The 19,165-nt window shown below is 35.5% G+C and overlaps 1 protein-coding gene across 2 annotated transcripts in view; it reads right to left on the reverse strand.

Moving 5' to 3' along the window:
- The window catches only part of TTC21B (tetratricopeptide repeat domain 21B), a 42,321-nt gene that overhangs the window by 12,226 nt on the left and 10,930 nt on the right, over positions 1-19,165 (reverse strand). The window contains exons 10-22 of one of the 2 annotated variants that reach the window (XM_054069225.1): positions 18,277-18,374; positions 17,589-17,786; positions 15,752-15,881; positions 15,143-15,300; positions 14,115-14,339; positions 13,074-13,312; positions 12,693-12,765; positions 11,579-11,689; positions 10,845-10,934; positions 8,066-8,204; positions 6,086-6,192; positions 3,404-3,592; positions 239-349 (exon numbers count right to left, since the gene is read on the reverse strand). In XM_054069225.1, coding sequence (XP_053925200.1) covers positions 239-349; positions 3,404-3,592; positions 6,086-6,192; positions 8,066-8,204; positions 10,845-10,934; positions 11,579-11,689; positions 12,693-12,765; positions 13,074-13,312; positions 14,115-14,339; positions 15,143-15,300; positions 15,752-15,881; positions 17,589-17,786; positions 18,277-18,374 — 1,868 coding nt within the window. The remainder of the gene's footprint in view (positions 1-238; positions 350-3,403; positions 3,593-6,085; positions 6,193-8,065; positions 8,205-10,844; positions 10,935-11,578; positions 11,690-12,692; positions 12,766-13,073; positions 13,313-14,114; positions 14,340-15,142; positions 15,301-15,751; positions 15,882-17,588; positions 17,787-18,276; positions 18,375-19,165) is intronic. The other variant, XM_054069226.1, reaches the window with a different exon arrangement.

Below are 19,165 nucleotides of genomic sequence, written 5' to 3' on the forward strand. Positions count from 1 at the left end.
TTTAAAGACACTTTTTTTTTTTTACGTTGAGATAAAACAAAGGCTATGATTGCTAGAAACTTCATATTGAATCATCATCCATCATAAAAACATTTTATGACAATGTTTTTTTCACATGGTTTTGGAAATCAGAAGCTGTAGGCTTTCTTAAAAATAGTATTTTATGGATCCACTAACTACATTGCAGACACACAGACCTCAAAAAACTTCAATACGGGAGTAGTGTAATAGCACATACCATCGTTGCTGCTTCATTATCTTGGTCATTCTTCAGCAGTAAGGAACACTGATATTGACAGGCATCAGTATCATCTTGTGCAAGATATAGACGTGCAAGTTCCAACATTGCCTGTAGAATAAAACATTTAACTATATGTAATTCAAGGATGAAGAAAGCCAGTTCACTTCTATGAGTATTAACCTGAGATTTCAGAGCCTCGTGGAAAATTTATTTCTCTCCTAAAGGGAGAGCTTTTTCTGTTGTGTCCAACGGGCTTTTGGTCAAGTAATTTAACTCATTTCCACTTCGTTACCTTTAAAACAGAGAAAAGTTTTCTTCTTCGAAGGGATATTTTGAAGTACACTGAAAGCAGAGCTGCTCAGATAGTACTGCTCTGAAAACTATGGTATTTTGGCAAGAAGAATTTTCTTGGGAAAAAATGTAAATACAGCTTTGAATCCACTGACAGAAGCAAATACCTCATTAACATTCACCGATTGGTTTAGAGTATAAGCAAATTCCAGCAGAAACAGTTTTCTTATTTGCATTTCCAAACCTACCACATTAGGACTGTGCATGGTTTCATTTCGGAGGCAAAACTGCAGAACAAATATTAACAAACTGAAAAGTACATAAACATGCATCCTTAAAGCTGAAGTCCCATCATAGACTACTCTGAATAAAATGCCACAGAAAAGGTTATAAACACAAGAGTTGCCACAAATTTAATCAAGTTCCCATTGAAGTAAATGGAAGTTAAACCAATCACCGAGTAAAATCGGCAGCAGACAAACAGTAAAGCAATGTGACTTCTGCTTAATTTTAAATGGTGTTTTGATTTTATTTTCAAAATGAGGCACTTATAATTGCATCCCTCTCCAGTTACCCTTGTGAAGGGCATTTCTGAATCAAAACAGTATTTTGAACATTCTAGAAGGATATGAAGGCTACTTCCATAATATTTAAAACCCTCTTTTCTTCCTACTTCCTGTTATTTACATATTCAAACATATACTATATAATTCTGAGGCAGAAAGGCAGGTGAGTAAGCACTGAAACAATATGGAGATAACATGCATGTAAGATTAAACTATGAAAGCTTTCTTCAAGTCACTGTCCTTATGTGTGTAACAGTGGAAGACTGAAAAGCAACCTGTTAGTCAAGAAACACTTCCTGCCTTGGGCAAGTCCGAGAAGAATGCCATTTAAACTGGGCTTTTACACTAGATTCTAGTGACTGGAAGCGGTCTCTAAATTTTCAACTCCAATCCAGAAAACAATGACACTGTGAAATGATGTGCTTGGTGCAGTCTGTGATCCACTTCAACTCTGCATTTGGAAATTGCATTCCTTCTTATCTGGTCAGAGAAATGAAGTAGGGTACCAGATTTAACTACGTAAAATGAAACAATGCAACCCAAACCCCTTATGACATGGACTGCAATCACTTCACATTCAGCTGAATAATTTAATTCATTTTAAATCTGGTTTGGTTTACATTGCCCAGAATATAGGAGATTTTGTTCTGATGAAACAAGGTACAGATGGCTTCAAAGGCATTTCCAATATTTCATGTATAAATTTAAGGAATTTTAAAATTTAGACTGGACATTAGGAAGAATTTCTTCACCATAACAGTGGTGAGACACTGGAACAGGCTGCCCAAGGAAGCTGTGGATGCCCCATCCCTGAAGGTGTTCAAGGCCAGGTTGGATGGGGCCTTGGGCAGCCTGATCTAGTGGGATGTCCCTGCCCATGGCAGGGGGGTTGGAATTAGATGATCTTTAAGGTCCCTTCCAACCTTAACTTTACTATGATACTATGAAAAGTACTTCGCTTTCAAGGAAACAAGCTCTTAATCAGAAATATAGTCTAAGGTTTTCTAAGATGTCATATATAGTTAGTATGTCATTATATGTATTGCTAGCAAAGTAGCATTAAAACAAGAACGTCCAATAAGTGCATCTAAGAGAGATATTCAGTACAAATGTCAGCACACAGCACATCTTGTAACAATGGGAATCTTTAACAACATGATTTTAGCATAAATGGAAGGGAAATGCCATGCTGCTATTCAATATTGGTGTCGAGTTAAAAAAACCCAACACATTAAGGCTTTGATCCTTAATTAGTGGGATGGCATACCACGAAGCCATAGCTGTATCTATACTATGACACGTAGACTCCTTGCTCTTAATAATAGAATGGGGAAGCCACACTCCTCTGACTATTTTAAGGATATTCTTCTCTCAATTGATTTTTCTTCTCCTTCATCATTCTTACAAGATGCCCGTCTCAAAGATGCTGAAGTTGTAGATTTAGGAAGGACCTACATTCTTAAAACGTAACATATGAGGTCAAATATTAAAACCAGGTGATAAGCTGATAATTTAGCAACTGCTTAGTCTGACAGCTGTGCCATAAGAAACAGCAAAATAAGAAGTCTTCACATACACATAAATACACAACACACACACGAAAAATCATGGAAATCTGACAAAAAATATGTATTTTTTTAATCCAAAAAACCGAACTAGAATTGATACTTAATTTTGGTGATCATTATAAATTTCTTAGCCTTTTGCTGCCCCCTCTCTTACCTCCCAAACCTAGGGCATTGGAAGGAGAAGAAGGAAGTGGAGGATAAGAATAAGCTCAAATTTAGCAGCATTTATCAACAGGCAGGCTTGTGGGAAGAAGACAATGCAATGAAGACAGAAGCAGTGCAGTAATCGCCCCTCAACAACAGCAACATTTTGTGACTAAAACTGGAATCCTACCAACTACAGATAAAAGTCTAAAACTGCTAAGACAGACACAGAAGAAACAGAAATTATTTGAACCAACCAAAATCACTGGGACTTCATTCCAGAGGACAAGCAACAAGCAAGATTGAAACAATATCCATTATTACCGTGCTGTATCCTAACATGTCCTCAACTGAAATATGAAGACAGGCTCACTGATGCACGCAGACCACCACTTGAATCACGAGCTTGTGTAAGAGACAGAAACCAGCAGGACATGCAACTATTTTATCATGATAAGTACAAGGCTCCATGTATATCGTAAAGTAGAAATAATTGCAAATATACTCCTACATTGTGGATAACTGGAAAAATTTATGCTAGAAATCAAAACTGAATGGAAAAACAATGCAAAATAGTCAGAGAGAGAACTGACCTTCTTATCGGTTTCACAGTGAACAAGAGCTTCCTTATAAAATTTAATTGCTTTTTCATAGTTTCGCTGGGCTGTACAATGTTTTGCAATCTCAGCACAAATTTCAGCTGCTAACTGTTTCTGTACAGGAACTGCATCCAGCTGTTCCATCTGAGCCCGTTTAAGCACTCTGGCTTGTAATTCCTGAGCCTAGTGTGGGGAAACCAGTGAACAGTCAAAAATTTTCAAAGGAATTAATTTTATGTTATCAACTTTAAAATAATATAATTAGATTTTTAAAAGGTTCTGTAAGAACATTATGTATTTTATAGATAACCCCCACCAGATAATAAAAAAACGGCTAAAATGTCTCTGCTATAAAGAAAGGCAATGAAAACAAGCAAAACATAACCATTTCCCCGTATATCTCCCTCCATAACCTGTCTCCAGCTGCATTGCTTCCCAAAATTTCCCATTATCTTGCTTTTCAGCAGGTTTTTAGTGTTCAAAACTTTCAAGAACATGGAATCCAAATACGCTTTTCTAAAATACACCTCATGACAACTGCATGCCAATCTAACAATGTGTAATATACACTTTATAGAACATAATTTAGATAATCATGCCTATAGTATTTTGTGAAATGTAAGGAACATGGCATTAAAGCAAAAAGCCAGGGAGAGATCCAGTTTTACCCTCTGTGTAGTTGAGGAAAAGGGTGGTATGAACAAGCTTATTTTACACTCCATCTTAGGAACAGTCAGGTCAAATACATTCATTTGAATAAAGATGACACATTTTTATTGGTCTAAATTTCCCTCCTATGTCTGTGTCTTAAAATATTCATAACTAACCTCTTCCCAATTCAAATGGTTATATTCCGATTTTTAACTAACAGAGCTGTAATCACAAAACTGCTGGTGTAGGACATCATTGAACAAAAGCAATACTCTCACATATAAACCCTACAGTTTTGCTTAGAACAATTTTATCATCATTTTCAAGGATTAAGAACTTTCATAGTGTCCAAGCTACCTTCCTACATCAAACACATTCAATAGGTGTGTAACACACCTTCTTCCTTGTTTTTTCTTTCCCTTAAAATTAAGTTTTAAATAAACAAGATCTCTGGCCAAAAACCAGAAGGTGTATGTACTTAACTCCTTTATTATGCACAGAAAACTCAGGTGAAAAAAAAAAGGAAAAAAAAAAAAAGTTCAAATTTTATTTTCTGAAGTCCTTCATTTAGAAAGTCTAGAAGAAATAGAGCTCTATTAATAGCAGATGCCCCAAAAGAGTGCAGTTAAGGAAACAGCTAAGGTCAATTCTGATTATGCCTGATCAGTTTTCTGTAATTTCAGCTGGAATTGTAGCCGATTAACATACATGATATTTAATGATATTAGCATACATGATATTTCCGCTCAAGCAGTTTTTTACGGTCTTAACACTAAAATAAAAGCTCGTAAGAGCTGTTTCACTCATTTAACAGTTCACAAGTTGAAGAGAATGAAGCACTAGTATTATTCTGCTTCTTCTCACCTCCCTACTATTTGCCTAGCAGGGAAGCAGAATCAAAACACAAAGTAAAATCTGTCTGGAACTTCTAAAATCACTTTGAAAACCAAAGGAAGAAACCCGTTTAAGAAGAGGTGACATGACTGAGCAGTTAGTCCTGCTGAAATAATCAAAATACAGGTGGTTTTGTGTCAATGAATACAGCAGCAACAGGAGTAGGAGCAGAAAAAGATTTTGAAGAAAGCAGGTATGAGGAAAGACAGTTTTAAGGGCATTAACAAAAACAACAACAAAAGGAAAAAACAGGAGAGAGACAACACAAAGTTTTTAAGCGTGATACAGTGAGAAACTTGAACGAACTAAAGTAGTAAAGAAATAAGAGAATACACTGGGGGAAATTTACAAGAATGGAAAAAAAAAGTCAACTTTAAGAAAGAAAAAAGTACATTAAAAGGAAAAAAGAAGTAAGAACTTAACAACAGATTAAATAGTAATATTAGTGGGATTTTAAGTTTTATGTAAACAGTTATCTTTCTAATCAAGCCACAGAGTTTACTTTTCTTGCTGGCCAGAAGATGCTACCAAGGCTGTTTGTGCAACAGAGTGCAGGTATGATGGAAAGGAATGTACTGACCCAACCTTTTCCTCAACCTTTGTGTTGACAAAGCTTCTTCTCAATGGATTAAGTTATCTCTATTTTCCAACTTCGTTCTTTCAAGCCTCAGTTTGACTGATAATATTCAGCTCCAGAAATTATTATTGCTATTTAAAATAAACAGTGCTACAACAAAATGACAGGTAGCCGTTGAACGCTGTTCCAGATTGTTCTATGAGTAGTGCTCAATGCAGAGCTAGAGATACGTAACCCACCTATCCCCATAGCCATTTTTTGTTTTCATCTGCTCTGCTAAATCTATGCTCCACACACAGGCATAGTACACATGCAGGCTTCCAGTAACATCTGCATTCTGACTTAAAATTCAGATAACGTTGCTCATAAAAGCTTAGACTTCCTAACCATTTGTGTTGTTTATATTTCACATCAGCCACTGGCACTTCAATCCTACCAGTAAGCATTTTCCTCATTCCCAAAAATAGTACAGTTAGAATCTGGATAAAAGTGAAACCAGGAATAAAAGTGAGGACATTGCAAGCCTTCATAAGTACTTTTGTTTTCCCCTCTACCTGTTGTAATGAAACAATAGCTTCATCAATCTTCTCCATTTTACTGTATATTTTTGCCAGAAGGACCTGGTAACGTCCATCTTCCATCAGAGAAGTCAGTTCATTAACTATAATAATTAAATAAAACAAACATGATTTTTGTAAGAACTGATCCTGGTAAAACTAAAGAAAGACTAAGCTCCCTACATACTCCATGCAAGAGCTTAAGTTCTCAGCTTGATCTTATGTATTTAGGATTGTGATTTCATTTAGTGTGCTGTTAGTGGGCAGAGTAAACATTACAGTCTATAAACAGAGTGAGACTTAAGGCCAAAGACATTGGAAGATGCCAAAGGATTAAAAGAAAGAAATTGACCATGTAGTGTACTTGCATTCTCAGAAATATGAGAGAAGCTTTTGATCTAAGTGGACAGGAAATAAAGCCACTCCTGACATTTCTTGCCTAAATCTTCCTCAAAGTCAATGAAAAATGTCCAAATTGATTCAATGAATGCTACTTTACATCCAAAAAGCTTAAGATTAATTGATGAAATTTCTAGTGAGACCTCAAACTACCTTTCTTTTACTAGAGTTTGGAATAGACATGAATACAAACAGTTATTTTAACTAAATATTTCACTACCTACTAAAAAAGCAGCAAGCTACATAAGAATAATGGTTAAAACATATGTGCATAGAATAGTATTAGAAGAATACAGGTTGTCCCTGGCTTGTATTCCTTTTAATCTATTGACAAAGTGGTATCTTAGGCACGTTAAAACATAAAAGCTACCAAAACTCATGTTTTACCTATATTAATTTTTTAAAAAATAAAAGTATATTGAGCTATACTCGATGAGCAAACTGTCTTCAAAGTGCTGTAACTGTGACATGCTATTCTAAATCAGAGATTAAGCCATACAGCCAAACATGTAAGGTCATTGCTCCTATTAGATTTCCTATGTTTAATTTTTCTTACACGATTGAACTATATTTTAGCGTTCCTAAAAAAAAGATATTAAACTGTTCAATAATTTTCCCAACCAGCCACTATATACTTTTTTCATGTAAAGAATATGGGTATATCAAAGCTATACAAAGGATATCGGCTTATGTACTTTCTGTTCTACCATAAGATAGAGAAGATTTTAAAGTACATGTGGCAAACTATTTTATGCTAATTTATCTTTCCATAGCAGAGGATCAAGCTATCTTGAGCATGATTATTAAATTAGCCAGATCCTCCAAGGTTTCACTATAACAGGATATAACATTATATTAGAAGATTTTTTCAGTAAGCAGTAAACAAGACAGAAAACCAAAACTTTCCTGCGCAGTATTACAGACCAGTAAAATAGTGACATAAGTCTACTGGGAATAGTAACAGACTTGATAATGCTAACTGTTTGTGCTTTCAGATAGCCACCAAAGTTAAATTAAAACTGTAAAAAGATTTCCTTAATTAAGAGTATTGCTCAATAGCTCACACTAAATACCTTAAAGTTTCTCAATTGCCTTTTAACAAAAACAAGAAAAAATAATCCAAAAGTTTTGGCTTTGTAACTGCATATTTCTAACATGTAAAAAACAGACTGAAGAGACATCTTCAGCCAGCTTAATCGCTTGGTACTGAAGGATACAGAGTAGCATCTACCACTTGAATCCCTAACAGTAGGAATGACTCATCTATACTTAAAAATTCAGAATCAGAACATTTGTTAGCACAGAAGAGAAAGAATCTTGGATACATGGAGCTCTGCTGTTGTGGTTGCCAACTTCATCTATCACAGACATTTCAAGTTTAAAAGTCCTGGTAAAAGCACCTTAGTATATAAGTGAAGCATATTTTAGAGCATATTTCTTATTTATCGCTTAATAGTTTCCTATTCCTAGTTAAAAAAAAAAACCTTATACAGAACTTGTTTATTCCTTAGAATCATACAGAAAACACAAAAAACAGTAGAAATTTTATGTTTTGCTGTAAATCAACAATGTTACTACCTGGATCATGATTTAAAGCCTGCTGAAGTACTTTTTCTGCCCTTTCATACTGCTTCAGTTTCATTAAAAGCTCAGCCAAATCATAGCAAAGGAAATTCTGTTGACCACTTCTCAATGCAGCCTCATAGTAACTGATTGCCTAAAAGGAAGAAATATGAGTATTAAAGACAACCAGCTTGCTACTTAATTACTTATTGACATGCTGCTTAGAATTTTCTCTACTTTCTTCACTTCTCTTGTAACCAAGTCATTTCTAATAAATAGCGTATTAAAAAGATGATTTTTAGTAACGAGTTCAGGCTTCCAAAAAATGTAATGCCAAATTAAAGATAAATCGAACAACTAGAGCCCACATTTTGATACATATGCATTTACATAGCCTAACCACATTATCACATTCTATTTTTGACAGCATCACTGCCAATTAAACTACATTTTCATTAGCTGCTGAAGTTGTATAATTCCAGTCAGACTGATCTTATAAAGTTCTGTTTTACTGAATACAAAGGACAAATATTTTCCCAAAGTCTACCTGCAAAACAAGAAAACAAAAGTATAAATGAAAAGTTTAAAGATACCAACTAAGCATAATCTAATAGAAAGGAGTCTCCTCTCTTTGCATTTTTAAATACAAAAATTGGCAATCACATTAATTAAAAAAGACAAATATTTACTCAAGAAAAAAAAAGCAGTGTTCTGGATCAATAAACTATTATTCCATAAGTTTAAAAAAACCCTTCAAAATAACAATGTAAATATTATTGAAATAGGATGTTACTCCTCTAAGTAAAGGGAAAAAATGAGAACTGGATTTATGTTGAAAAGGTACACTTCCAAAAGGAATTTGAAATATTTTATTAAATTTTATTGTTTTAAACTAGAACACATACAAACACATACAACAATGCACATATAAGAAAGGTTGTGTATTTAGGTTTAAGCATTCTAAGGACAATATACTAAAGCCCCAAAATAAAAATGTAATTCCATAAAAGAACCATCAAAATGTAATTACGAGTTTTTCTATAGCAACTCTAGGAACCCTCACAGTACATTAGATTATTAGACACACATCAAAAAAGGTCTGAAATACCATGGAGCAAGCTTGGAATCATATACTGAGCTGCTTGTAATACTGACCGAAACAGAAGCAACTGAAAATTCTAACACTGCCAACACAAAACACAATTTGGACACATACTCCAGTAGTTTGAAGTTGCCCAAATAAAACAGTTTGTTCCTGTAAGTTTCCTTATGTTTTCCCAACAATAAGAACTTAAAGAACTTTATTACTATTTTCCCAGCCAGTGCTAAGGTTAGGAGACCTAACCCCCTGTCAATGGAAAAATAATTAGAAATGGTTTCGAGTACAGGCCCAAAAAAACATCAGCTGGAAGTCACCAGAACTACAGCTCTCCAGACTGGTATCCAACAATATGCAACTGTGCCTTTGACCAGGTATTTTAAAGGGGATCTACAAACTTGCTTTCAGGACAAGACGACTGTTCAGTGCTTTAAAATAAAAGGCTTCCTTTTACCCAGCCTGAAAATGGTGACAGTGCAGTTGACTAACCACACTGCACATACACAAGAACCAGCTTATATGTCACAAATATAAAAACTGTATATTCCCTGAAACAACACACCAACTTCTCTGGGCAACCTGTTCCAGTGCCTGACCACATTCATAGCGAAGAGTATCTTCCTAATACCTAATCAAATCTACCCTCTTTCAGCTTAAAACCATTACCCCTTGTCCTGTCACTGCACTCAGTACACGATGGGGGATGATATGACTGAGAGCAGCCCTGCAGAGAAGGATTTGGGGTTGCTGGTTGACGAGAAGCTCGACATGAGCCGGCAATGTGCGTTCACAGCCCAGAAGGCCAACTGTATCCTGGCCTGCATCAAAAGAAGCGTGGCCCGCAGATAGAGGGAAGTGATTCTTCCCCTCTATTCCTCTTTTGTGAAACCTCATCTGGAATACTATCTCCAGTTCTGGAATCCTCAGTGTAAGAAGGATATGGAGCTGTTGGAACGGGTCCAGAGGAGGGCTACAAAGATGATCAGAGTGCTGGAGCACCTTCCCTACGAGGACAGGCTGAGAGAGTTGGGCTTGTTCAGCCTTGGAGAAGGCTCAGAGGAGACCTTACAGCCCCACCTTCCAGTACCTGAAGGAAGCCTACAGAAAAGCTGGAGAGGAGCTATTTGTAAAGGCATGTGGTGATAGGACAAGGGGGAACGAGGGGGCACGGGTACAAATTGGAGAGGGGCAGATTTAGACTGGAAATTGGGAAAAATTTCTTCACCATGAGAGTGGTGAGACACTGGAACAGGTTGCCCAAGGAAGCTGTGGATGCCCCATCCCTGAAGGTGTTCAAGGCCAGGTTGGATGGAGCCTTGGGCAGCCTGATCTAGTGGGATGTCCCTGCCCATGGCAGGGGGTTTGGAACTAGATGATCTTTAAGGTCCCTTCCAACCCAAACTATTCTATGATTCAATGATTCTATGATTCACTCCCTGATAGAGAGCCCCTCCCCAGCTTTCCTGTAGGCCCTCTTTAACTACTGGAAGGCTGCTACAAGGTCTCCCTGGCGCCTTCTCTTCTCTAGGCTGAAAAACCCCTACTCTCTCAGCCTGTTCTCATAGGGGAGGTGCTCCAGCCCCTAGTCATCTTCATGGTCCTCCTCCTAACTTCTTCCAGGCCCAAGAGAGATAGAGACATCATTATTTGAAATAACTTCCATAAGTACAGAGGAAGATTGTGCTAAGTGCTTATGGAAGAGATGCCACTGAAACAAAGCAGAGAGCCATTTCTCTCACGTGGTTTCCCAGGCACATTTACTGTTTGTTGTTTCAATACCAGTGACTAGAAAAAAAAAGAGTAGATACTGAAAGTTAGGAAGCTGGCAATAATGTCTCTGGTATTTGAATGTGTCTGTCAATCCACGTCAAAGCTACCTGTACAGAATGTGCCAGCTTGGGAAAACGTTAGCTTCTTCCAAAAGAGAAATAAGAAATTCTTATCTTCTTTCACTGCACATACACAGAAGAATACTGTAAGCACAAAACAGTTAAGTCTGTTTTGGCAACGTGACACTATTGAAGAACATTGTATTAAAAGGATCGGTGAAATTTAATCAAAACATGAGACCTAAGTTCAAGATTCCTGTATGTAGGCACTAACGGTACAGTCACACCATTTTTACAGCATTACAGCCTCGTTTACATCCTTCTCAGGTTATTCCAAAATAGCTTCTTCCCTTCCCTGTCCTCTGCAAGGGTCAAAGAGCTGACTGACCAGATATTCTGATGGGGATCTACATACGAACCTACTTTCATGATGCAAAATCTGGTTTGTGCTTTGAAGTGAAATGCTTCTTCTAATCAACCTGAAAACAAAATCAGGCAAACCCCACATGTTGACAATAATGGACACAATACTTAATTAACCCAATGTTGACAATAATGGACACAATACTTAATTAACCCAATGCTGTATTTATAGAATACCTTTGAATAGTTATGTGTTTTGATTAGAGCTTTTCCAATTTTACTTGCTAAAAGTGGATCCTTTGGATTTTTCTTCAAGGCCTGCTCATAGACTTCTATGGCTTCATCAGGCTTCATCAGTAAAAGGCAAAAACACAAAAGGCAAAGATGAAAATTAAAAGTATATGAAGAAGACAAAACCTAGAAATGACCACCAAGTAGCAGTAGTTCATTAACGACAATACTTCTGAGAGAAGGATGGTCACTATGAAATTGCAGGAAGTGTAAAGCCCATGTAAATTTACATTTCCATACTCAAACAGAATGTGGAGAGAACTGGGCAAACAGATGAGTTTAAATTAACCTGATTCTTTTTCCATGGAAATTTCTCTACTACTATTTTCATTAGTTAACAAACATATGCAAAATTATGACTGTGTTGGACAACTATACATTTCTCTCCTCTAGCCATATAGCAGCTCAAAAGAAATTCTCTTTTGCTTTATAATCCTTCATTAAGGAGAAAACTACACACAAACATTAAGAAACTATAAATCACCTACATATCCCTAAACTAGTAACCTAAATTATTATTTGCATGTTCTAACTCAATCTGTTCTCTCAAAATATGAATTTAAATGTTTATCCTTCAAATTCCTATCCACTTGACTACACCATCTTCTACAAATAATGTAAGACATTTCCAGTTCATCAAGAAAGGAAAGGATGCAAAAAATGTAGAGGAATTCAATAATTTAAAACTTAAATATAACTTTTGATATGAGAACTAAGTTACCTAGAATTAGAAGCTTCAGAACTCTTCTAAATATTTCCATCTTCTTTCTGAAGTTAATTTAGCTCTCACTTTAGAGTTTTACTAGTCTTATAGGTCAGTGCTCTAGATAAAAATTCTCTCCTTGACTTTCACGTGGGCAGTTATTAGAAGAAATGCATTAACAGCTTTTCCTTTGAACTTAGAACAGTTACTTGTAGCCAGTGATAGTTTTGTGGGTTTTTTCCCTATCCTAAAGTAGTTGCTGTTTGCCAAATACCAGAGTCAGCATGCAACATTGTCTCAACTTGCCAAAGTCAACAAATGACTCAATCATTCTATTCATCTCTAGCAAGCTCTTACCTCTTGAATATTCATGTATGCATCACCAAGAAGAAGAAAAGTATGAGCACTTGGCAGTTTTTCTACCAGGTCTCTGGAAACATAAGATAGAACCTTGCTCAATATTCAAGATGTCAATATTGGTGTCTAAACAACAACAAAGCAGAGCACAACAATTTTATCCTCTGCAGATTTTACTTTGCCTTTACTTCCAAAAATAAAACCAAAACCCCCGAGATCTTTCCAAATTAGAACTTCTAATTACTGTTTTAAATGTTACAACACTTATTCAAATGAAATCATTATGTCACTTAATATTTCTAACATACTGTGGTAGAAAGAGAAAAAAATTAGTTCACCGTATTACCATTAAACATCTATGCACACACCATAAACTCTTACCTGTAGCAGGCAGCATATAACTTCTTATCTTTTCTGTACTGAAGGTAAATATCTGCCATTTTTTCTTTAGCTTGTATAAAGTAAGGCTGTTCAGGTATAATATTTCGGAGCATAGTCAAGGCTTGTTCAACATCCCCTTGAGCAATTGCCAGATCTGCATTTGCAATCACGACTCTTAGTTCCTCAGGAGTTCCAGAAAATTCATTAAGAGCATCTTGCAGTATTATAGCAGCTTCATGCTGCAAATATAAAAAACCAGCATTAATCCACTTCCTGTTGTTGAACAGTCAAAAATAAACACATCATAAGCAAATGAATGTCTGGAGGCATTACATAAACCAGCTGAAAAAAAAACAGAAAAAACCCCAAACCACAGTATCCATTTGCTTTGCTAAAACATTTAAAATGGTTTTTCCTCTTGATTTTGAACATAAAATTTATTATGTGATATGAACTACTAGAAGAAGTTTTAGTAGGGAAAACATCTGTGTTGCATATACACAAGGAGACAGACAAAATTGAACTAGACAATGCCTTGGAACCTTGCTCTTAACAGGTTCTGCTTTGAGCAGAATGACCTCCAGAGGTCGCTTCTGACTAACACGATTGTATGGCTTCTCTTAGATTCTTACACTACAGAGTCCTACTGTTTATTAAGATCCAGCCGAAACTAAGAATGCTGCTACACAAAGCTATGGCCATGATCAAAAAAAATATTTCTAACAGAATTCTGTCAGCAAAACAGGAATGTACATGCTGGCAAGTGAACATCAACAGTATCTCCTCCTCAAATTAAAAGAAGTTTTACAGACTCAAAATTGATCATCTGCAATTTGGGGGTTTGGGGTTTTGGGATATACAGTTTAAAGTCCAAGCTGTAAAGTCAGCTATTAGCATCCGCGAAATCTTACTGAGCAAATCCTTTTGGTAAAAGAGGTGATGGTTTTCTTCTCTGAACTAAGGAGGAGAGACACTTCTGTTAATGGGAAGATGAAATTTTTTCCAGGTTTGTATTACATCCTAACAAGTTTGTCATCTTACCGGTTCTCCGTTCAAACGGTGAGCTTCTACTAACTCTAGGAATACAGACACACGATCACTTGCATCAATTTCAATCTTTTTTCCTTTCATTTTTGAAGAAGCTGTAGTTTTTCTCATGCCAGGCAAATTCTTTGCCATCTGTAAGGTTTTAATAGCTTCTGATAATTCTCCCATCTTCTTCTGGGTTTGGGCCTTAATTAAGTGATAAACAGGATGCTCCCTCACCTAAAAAACATAACGAGATAAGGAGTTTCCAAATTTTTACTTTATGTATAGCATTCAAACCCCCCGAAAGAGGATTTTTTTTCATATTGATTTTAGTTTCTTCTTTCTTCCAAATACATCAGATTTCAATTTCAGTAATTTACTTATGAAAATATTAGAATTTTCAAAGAGTATGTAAATGCATAATGAAGTAAATTTTTAACTAAAACATAAAAACTATTACATGAAATTAGACTTTGGGACAGCAAATCATTAACTGAAACTAGACTAAATTTTAAGGGATTTTGAGCATCTCTTAAACTGCTCTATGCATACTTCATTGGGCTATCAATTAAAATAAGTATAAATACAACCATTATTTGGCACAAGTCCTGCATGCCATTTCTCCACCTTCTTGAAACATAGTTCACATGACAAGGAAAGGTTGATAAGGCAACTGTAACTATGTACAATGTTGCGAGCACCTCAACCTTTCCCAACTAGGTAGTTAATTTTCAACTTCCTTTCATCACTTAGATGGGAGCATGCTTGCAAGGAAATGGTAATTTGTCATTTTCCAGTGAAGCTCTGTCAAGAATTGAACACAATTTCAATATGTTGTAATAAGTTATTAGTTTTTTCCTTATGGTCATTTCTTTGATAAATACTCAGGTATCATGTTCACATAAACATTTAGATTTTAAACTTGTAGTAGAAGAGTCATAAAAAGTTCAGTTTAGAAATTATTACATACAAAAATCTACAACTTCAGATGACTGACTGAATAAAATGGTTTCTTTGCTTTTTTTTTTTTTTGAACTCACCTCAAAATTGTAGCTCAAACAAAGTTCCAAGGATTGAGAACATAGTTTAGTATTGTTTTGAGCCAAATACACCTGGGCCATCAGTAAATGTGCATCTGCGTAAGAAGGATTCTTTTCAAGACAGTAATGTAGACTACTATGGGCTGCTTCAATATCCCCTAGGAAGTTAAAAAAGTGAAAAACTAGTTGATATGAAATACAGACTTTAAACATACAGCGTTTATTATTTTTCACCAATTTTATAATTTTTTTTTACACAAAAATGAGCATTTAGTGAATAAACTCATATACAAAGTATTACGTGACTATGAAATTAAATCAAAACCAGGTCAAAATTAAGATATTTTCCCATTGTCCCATCTGTAAATCATTCAAAAAGTGATCTTTTTTTGGAAGCAGTAGATAAAAGCGTACCATATTTATGTGTGTACACAATTAAGATACGCTCACACAAATCATAAAACAAGCACCGCAAATGTTGTTCAGTTAGCTGTAATGCAGCATTCTGCAGTGAAAGACAAATAGTCATTACTATTTAAAAGTATGAATGAAATTTTTACATTAAAGAAACTAACGAGATGCATAGCTAACCATTCATATAACTACTACCTGACAAGTATTTCACTTTTGCAATTAAAAAGATGGCTTGATGAAGACCAGGCACAGTTTTTACCACAGTTTCAAGAACAGAAGCACAGTGCTTGAGAAGTGGTGAAGGAGACTGCCCACGACTCACAGGCTAGGAGAAAAAAGAATAAAAATTGAAACCAATGCAGTCGACAAGTTTTGGACATAGATTTCATTTTAAGTCAGAAATTCACTTTACACTCAAATGAGCAATAATAAAGCATTGCTGTTTTCTTCAGCACAAAAAGCTGAAAGCTGTCATTATGCAGAAATATAAAAATACATTTTAAATTTAAGGGGGCAACTTCTTGATATCAGCAGGAACACAAGACAGCCTCACTTCAAGGACTTCAAGGATGATAGAACACTTCAGACCTGACATAAACTGAAGACTTGGTCCATAAATATATGATGACGTACTCTGAATTACCATGCCACCACAGCCAACATAATGGTTACATGAACTCAGTTTCAAGAGAGCTGAAGTTGAAATGAATGACCAGAAGTATGAGAAGCAAAGGTTATGGAACTGTCCCTCCTACCCTCACTCCAGGCCACAGAACATAGCCACACTGCTAGCAAAAAACAAAAACAGCAGCTAAAAACCGGCTACTTTCATGTAAACTGCTAGTACAACGTACCACATTTTAGTTACTCATTATCAGAAACACTGTTCATTTCCCTCTATTACTTTAGCTAGTTGCTAACTGTTACATATATAAAAAAAGAAAAGGCAACCTAAAGATCCTTCTGTTCACAGCACCCACACCCTGGAGCAATCCTCCACTATCAAAGTGGAAGCCTCTACCACCTGGCTAAACTCCTCATTTTCTAATAACACAAACTGCTTTTTGCAATAAAGAGATAATGAAACTTTTCTGTTACAAATCTTTCTATGGACAATAGTTCAGGAAAACCAGTTTTAATTCCAAATTAAAGGCATCATTGCCATTAAGTACTTCTGGAATATACCCCAGGGAAATCTTCAGACAAGATCATCTTCACAGAATGACACTTCATATTTACCTCCATCTGTGACATGAAATTGTCATTGCTACTAATGTTTTAGTCTTTTAGCCATTTCGTAGATGGGGGGGACAGATTGTAACAACGGAAAACTACTTGTCTGCCTGTTAGATCTCAAAACTGTACATAAATATTTTTGGGGAGGTTCTATAATTAGACTAGATATCTATTAATGAGCGGACGAGAAAAATCATATCCCAGCTATTTCAGATGAATAATCTATTTAAGGAAGACACTTTTAAAGGAAACTTTAAATGTGTTTCTTCTGCTTTATAGATGTCAGGTCCCCATTCAATTTAAGTTCTACATGCTTTTCTTACCAAATCTAGCACAAGCAAACTCAGTAACAGAAAATTATCCATTTAAGTAGTATTCCACTGATTTTTACCAACACACAAAAGAAACTGAAATGAAGAAAGCATATATGTAATTGAAGATATCATGAGCTGACAAAAATACTTCAAAAATAGGATTGTCAGTGTAAACATTCTAGTTTCATATTGAGATAGAACTATTCACTGTATTGTTACAGTTTTCTGATCAAGAGATACTAAAAAAGCAGAAATATACACATAGTGCATTAAGCAAATATCAAGTTTCCTCAGGAGTCACTGCAACCAGTTATTTTGATGAAATAGTGGTATAATACCTTAAAAAACACTTTTACTTCAAATAAATCCACATTTTAAGAGGAACTTTTTTTTTTAAATTTTTGCTTTGTGATTAACTGATCTCAAAATGAAATCCAGGAATAATTTCTATTTTCAGACAGATGTGATCTACAGCTGCCTACCTGTGCTGGGCAGAAGTTAAGATATTCCCTAATGATTTCTAGCAAGAAATCAGGGTTTAGTTTTTCAAAATATTCCACACCAAGGGGAAAACAATGTAAAGATGAAAAGTGGGTATCCAGGACATCATTCAATAAGGCCATAACTTCTTGTCTCTTATGTTTTCTCATAGCTAGGACTGCATGCAAGAAAGATAACTCCTATAGGAAAAAAAAAAGAAATAAAAAACATTCTCCATATTCCAGCTATGTTCGTCTGTTACTTGTACAATACTACATAATTATTAATATTACCCATTTCTTTCTATTTAGGGATACTGTAAGACATTTAGTATGTTCACTGTAAATTACATTGATAATTATTACATCAATACATTCCTTTAACTTGTGCAAGAAGCACTAAACTTTTCTGAGCACAAAACCCCTTCCCTCCTGACATTTCAAACTTATCTTCAGAGATTAAGCACTGCAGGAAGGCAATGATGTTTTTGCTCTGCAAGCAAACAGCCTTGAGATGCAAAGTCAGGCAACACATTAACTTAGATTGATACCAAGAAAAACTGATATTTAGATTTAATGGTACTCCATCAAGAATGCTCTGCTCAAGAGACAAACAGAGAACGTAAAGTAGCTAGTAGATCACAACTTAGATTGTAATCCAAGTATTTTAATGAAGGAAGAAGTGTCCTACCCCAGTTTTCCCAATAGACTGTTGTATTTCATTAAGAAACTCCAGCTGCTGCTCTGCGTCTTCCAATTGGCCTTGTATTAGCTGACAACGGATAATTCCTGTAACATATTTAAACTTTTTATTGCAGATTTGTCTTCCTAGTCAAGCACATGCTTTGTTTTCCAGAATTAACCTTTTATCTCTCCAACCTCTTCATAAAGCAGTGATACGAGAAGAAAGAATAGATCAATGGAAGTGCAGATTTTACTTAGAAATACTTAGGAGAGATGACGCACGACTAATACATGAATCTATGCAATGCTATAACCAAGTTTCACAGGAAGATCTCATCCTTTATATTCCAAAGTTTTAAACAGTAAATCTTCAACTGGTTCTAGGCTAAGTAGAAGCACCATGAAGGCTAGCTTCTAAATTCAGAACAAGTACAACAAACAAAATGAAATTTAAAAACCACACATAGCCCCAGTCAGACATACAAACCACTCCTACCCTCTACATTTTTTGTAGTGTTTAAATTTTCAGATCAGAACACAATAGCATAGTCAAGGAGAAAAAAGGCAGAGGAAAACCTGTGATGCAGGTATGCCATATTTGTTCTTCATTTTCCTCAGATTAATTGGACTTTATAAAAAGTATTTTTTTCACAAAGAACATAAAATGTACATCAAAAGAATCAGATGTTTTGACTTGATTATGTTTTTCAATCTAATTTAGACACACACGTAGCCACGGACAGATTGTTCTATAAATGGCTCTTACATTTTTTATTTCTGTAGCTCCCAAGAGTTCTCTAGTTCTTAGGTACTACAGAAATAAATGAATAAAAAAATATAAATGTAGTCACCTCTCTGTCCTTACCATTATCGTAAGAGCTCTAATTTAAAAGAAA

This window comes from Cuculus canorus, chromosome 6, assembly GCF_017976375.1.
Source record: "Cuculus canorus isolate bCucCan1 chromosome 6, bCucCan1.pri, whole genome shotgun sequence".
NCBI lineage: Eukaryota > Metazoa > Chordata > Aves > Cuculiformes > Cuculidae > Cuculus > Cuculus canorus.